Here is a 4,521-nt window from a genome sequence, read left to right as displayed (position 1 = left end):
ATAGAATAAGAAGAAGAGGAGGGAGATGAAGATGAGCATGAACATTGCATGGAGGACACGTCTACTAACTAGCCAAAGTAGAACCGCAACTCATGGAGAAGAAAAGAGGAGAGCCAACTGATGAATCCAACAGTTACAGTACGTTTCATAATTAATTAAGAACACTAGAGCGAACTACAAGGCTACTGGTACCAATCGAAGAAGAAGAAGGGATTGGGGAAGAAGATGGAGGGGATGTTATAATTAATGGCGATGGGAGTGTTACAATGAGATAATCAAGTAGGTTTGTTCTTACCGAGGGTGTGCTTGTTGTTGTGCATCCAGACCTTGAGGACATGGCGTTTGATGGAGGTCTCGTCGCAAAGCTGCTGGACGGCGGGCTCGTCCTGCTTCTGGATGCGCCAGCCCACGCGCTCCGCGAAAGCAAGCATCTTGTCCTTCTGCTCCTGCGTGAACTTGGTGCGGAACCGCTTCCGGCCGCCGCCGTGGCTCCCCGCCGACGACGGCCCCATTCCCATCATAGCCGCGGCGGAGTACGGATCCTCCAGCCCCTGCTCCGCCTCCCGCTCCCCGCGCGACGTCGACGGGAGCAGCGCCAGGTGGTGCCGCTGCGGATGCGGCGGCGGCGCCGCCACCGCCAGCGGCTGCTGGTGGTGAAGGTACCCCGGCGCCCCCGTGCGGTAGAACGGAGAGAACTGGTGGTGGTAGTATCCGACTGCGCCGCCGCCGGTGCCCCCTGCTTCGCGCCGGTGGAAGTTGCGGTGGCAGTTGCAGGCCGCGCACCGGAGGGCGTCGAGGCTGCCCTCCTCGCCAGCCGCCAGGAACTCGCCGCACCCGTCCACAGCGTGCCCTCCGATCCCCAGCGCGTGGTTCTTCAAACACTCCCTGTACCTCCCCCCTCCCCCGCCCGCCTTCCTGCGGCCGCTCCCCATCCCCTCTTCTCCTTCCCCGCCGTCGTCGCCTCCCCCTCCATCCCTTCCTCCTCGAGGCGGCGAATTGGGAGTGGGTGAGTCGTAGCTAGAACCCACCGGCAAGCCCATCTCCTCCTCCGTCTCCTCGTGCTCGTCAAAATCCATCGGTCACCACCACCTCACCTCACCTCACCTCGCCTAACCTCAGCTCAGCTCATCGCTGATCTCCCTCACTTCATTACTGACCTTAACTCGCCTGGTTTAAGGGGATAAGCCTGAGAAGAAGACCTGCGGACGCCATCAAGATCTCTTTGTCATCCTGTTATAAACCTCTCTCTCCCTCTCTCCCTCTCTCCCTCTCTCTATACAAATCGCAGTAATGGAGAAGCTTATTAAGATGCCCTGCTTAATAAACCCACGTCAGTGGCAAGTTAAGTAAATTTGACTAGTCTTTTTACAGTCTCACTCTGTTGCTGAAATGACTGCATCACCAAAAAGAGAAGGAAATGGCAACCCATTCATTATTATCTTTCTTTCTGTGCTTTTCATTTAATTTCCAAAACATACCCAACAACATTTCATTTTCATGTATTTTAATAAGACTGTTTACCTGGAAGGAACAGAGGAGATGAGGAAGGAACCAGCATTTTTCACTTTCTAAGAAACAACATATACCACTTCAATCACTAATTGGTTGGTCTGATCCATCCAATTTAACCTAATCGGTTCAAATGGCTCGGCTTAATTCTGTCGACCCAGTCGATTCAACTGACTCGACTTTGTTAGGGTGGTTAATTAGCCGCCAAACATGATTAAGTTGTCTAACGTGGTCCATGCATGCATGCATGCACTACGTCGTGTAATATTTGTGTTACTGTTTTTTTTATTAGGATTACTGCAATTTGAGCGAATTAATTATTAATCTAGATTAACTAAATAACTTAGTTAAAGAGAGGCTGAGGCGATAACATTGAGGCGTTGCACTGTATTGGTTGTCTCGGGAATTGCGAGCAAGCCAAGCGATATGCTTCCAAATTGCACTAAACAGGTTAACAAACCAACAAGTCAATCAAAGAAATAATGTACAAGATAATTGCACGATCGCTCTAACTTTAGTAATTTTTGTATTATTATATATTTTCCTCTCGCAAGACTTGTCATTTGTCAAGCTCTCGGATACGGTTCCTTTCTTCTCTATGACAAATGTGGATCCAATTTTTGTATTCTCATGTTGGGCAGGCAAATTTTGTGATGTGACAATTCAAATTCCATAAAAAATTCGATAAATATTGGTGTACAATGGGAAAGAATAATATTATTATTTGTAGCTAAGTGTCAAATGTGTGATGGGACACATGCATCAAATGACCTAGCAAGATCAAGTATACATTGAAGGGCATTTCATATTGATTTCATTAGATACATATAATAATAGATCATTTTCCTTCCTCCTCTTCTTCCCTGTGTCGGATCTTTCTGCCTAAGTAAACCCAACCTTAGCATACCTGTTAACAACGGCGGAGCCAGCGCGAGCAATTTACCCGTGCTGAACCCAAGCTGTGAGTCACGAACACCGATTTTGATATTATTACCCGGGCTAATCTTCCTTTTTTTCTTTTCTTCCCCAGTAAATCGGAGTTTATTTCCTTTGCAGCTTCGTTTAGCCCCCGGGCAACAGCCCGGGTAGGCTTGAATGTGGCTCCGCCAGTGCTTGTTAACGGCTGCGAAGAAGGGAGGAAAAACCAGCAGCTAGCCTTATTTACCTGATGTTCGTTGACTAATTTTGCCGAGAGTTTCATGTAAGTAAACAAAGAATTCTACAAGAAAAAAAGATAATTAGCGACCCATTTAAGATGAGTCCAATTTGGATTCCAAGAGAATAACTTAGGGCATATTTAGACTTAGAGTCATGGTAGAAATCTATCAAACTTGGAATGAGTCCAATTAAAACTGATTACTCAATGAATTTTAACTGAAATTTATTGATGAACTTAGAGAAGCCAAAATTCTAAAAATAGTCATGTGGTAGATGAGGAGAGTGTATAAACTGTAGTATGGTGTGTATGACTGATTCCGAGCCTTCTTAGTTAAATTATGAATTCGAGCCAATTGATACAAAGTATAAAATTTTTAAAACATTCTAGCACTGCTAGGTATGCCTCCAAACTTATAACTTAGGACATGATAGGACTTAGGATGATAAACTTAAAAGATTTGGAAATCTGAAAAAAAAAAAAAAAAACATGTAATAGACAAGAAGAATGTATATAAGGTAATTATGGTGTGCATAATTGATTCTAAGCCTCCTAAACTAAGTTATGAGCCGGAGTCAATTGACACTAAGTCTTATATTGATTTTAAATAACTACTTTAAATAAAACATTATGATTCTGGTGTTTAAATAACAATACTATAGTGGTGTTGCTCTTTAATGCTAACACCAGACTTTGTGTCAATTTGTTCGGACCTATGACTTAGATTAGGAGATTCATGTCCATTTTTCATAATGTCAACTCCTTCAAATTCATCGAGTTAAAACCATCAAGGGACTTATCAAACTCTAACTCTAGTAGGTTTTTGTAGTGAATTTATGTTTAATCATATCCTAAGTTGTCAGCTTGCAGTCATATCCAACGATGCTCAAAACATTTTAAAATTTTAACACTATAATGATTTTATTCTTTGAATAACAACATTAGAATAGTGCTAATCCTTGAAAATCAATATTATCGTTATGTGAAATCAACAAAATATTATAATTCTGTTTTTTAAATAACAACACCATAATGGTGATACTCTTTAAAACCAACACCAAAATAATTTTTTTATTTTTTTATTTTAATTTAAAATTTTATTGTATAATTAGCTATTAAAAAGATTAAAATAATAATAATATTTTTTAAAATTTATTTTATTAACGTTACTTTAAATTTATAATTTTTATTAACCTTTTTTGTATTCCTATTTTTTATTTTTTTATTTAAAAATATGAATAAATTTAGGAGATGATATAAGTTTAATAACGTAATTTTTTTAAAATGAATTTTAAAACCTTAAATTTTAAATTATATATTCCTTTGATAAAATAATTAAATTTTTAATTTTCAAATTTAGTTCCATTTAAATAAAAAATATTTTTAAAAAAATTTAAGACTGAAAAATAAGAGGAATATAATCGAAAATAAATATGTCCTTTAGAAAATATCAAACTGTAATCCCCAATACGCATTACTGTCAACTACATCGGGTCAATCAGATATAAGATGTCTGATAATCTATACGTTGTGGTGGTGCAGGTGACTCACTGTAGTTACAGCAGCCAGCGCTGAGTCAGGCGGGGTTTCTTCGTGTTCATTTAAAATAGAATTCTCAAACAGATCAATTTATAATGAAATGGACCAACCTATAAAAAATTTATAATTAAGATAGTAGGGTGGAATCTGATCCATCAATTTAATAAATTAAAAAATTTCACGAGTCAAGTCTGTAATGGATCGATCCATATAAATCACAGGACACAAGTCTAGATGGATTGTCCCATCTAAATTTATTTTAAAATAAATTTATAAAATTTTAATTTAATGAGTTTAAATTATTTGAGGAGATTTTA

General features: G+C 39.6%; 1 protein-coding gene across 1 annotated transcript; it reads right to left on the bottom strand.

Annotated features, from left to right (window-relative positions):
* Window positions 1–275: 275 nt before the first annotated feature.
* LOC141820904 (zinc-finger homeodomain protein 2-like) lies at window positions 276–1,076 on the bottom strand. Its single transcript, XM_074708265.1, has one exon. It carries the CDS (start codon window positions 1,074–1,076, stop codon window positions 276–278), a length of 801 nt encoding a protein of 266 aa, XP_074564366.1.
* Between the last annotated feature and the right edge of the window lie 3,445 nt (window positions 1,077–4,521).

This window comes from Curcuma longa, unplaced genomic scaffold (assembly GCF_044706935.1).
Source record: "Curcuma longa cultivar G26 ecotype Majalengka, Jawa Barat unplaced genomic scaffold, ITB_CL_G26_1.1 utg8573_np1212_1322966_RagTag, whole genome shotgun sequence".
Lineage (NCBI taxonomy): Eukaryota > Viridiplantae > Streptophyta > Magnoliopsida > Zingiberales > Zingiberaceae > Curcuma > Curcuma longa.
Note: the sequence above shows the minus strand (reverse complement) of the source record. Positions and strands in the feature narration are given on the sequence as shown.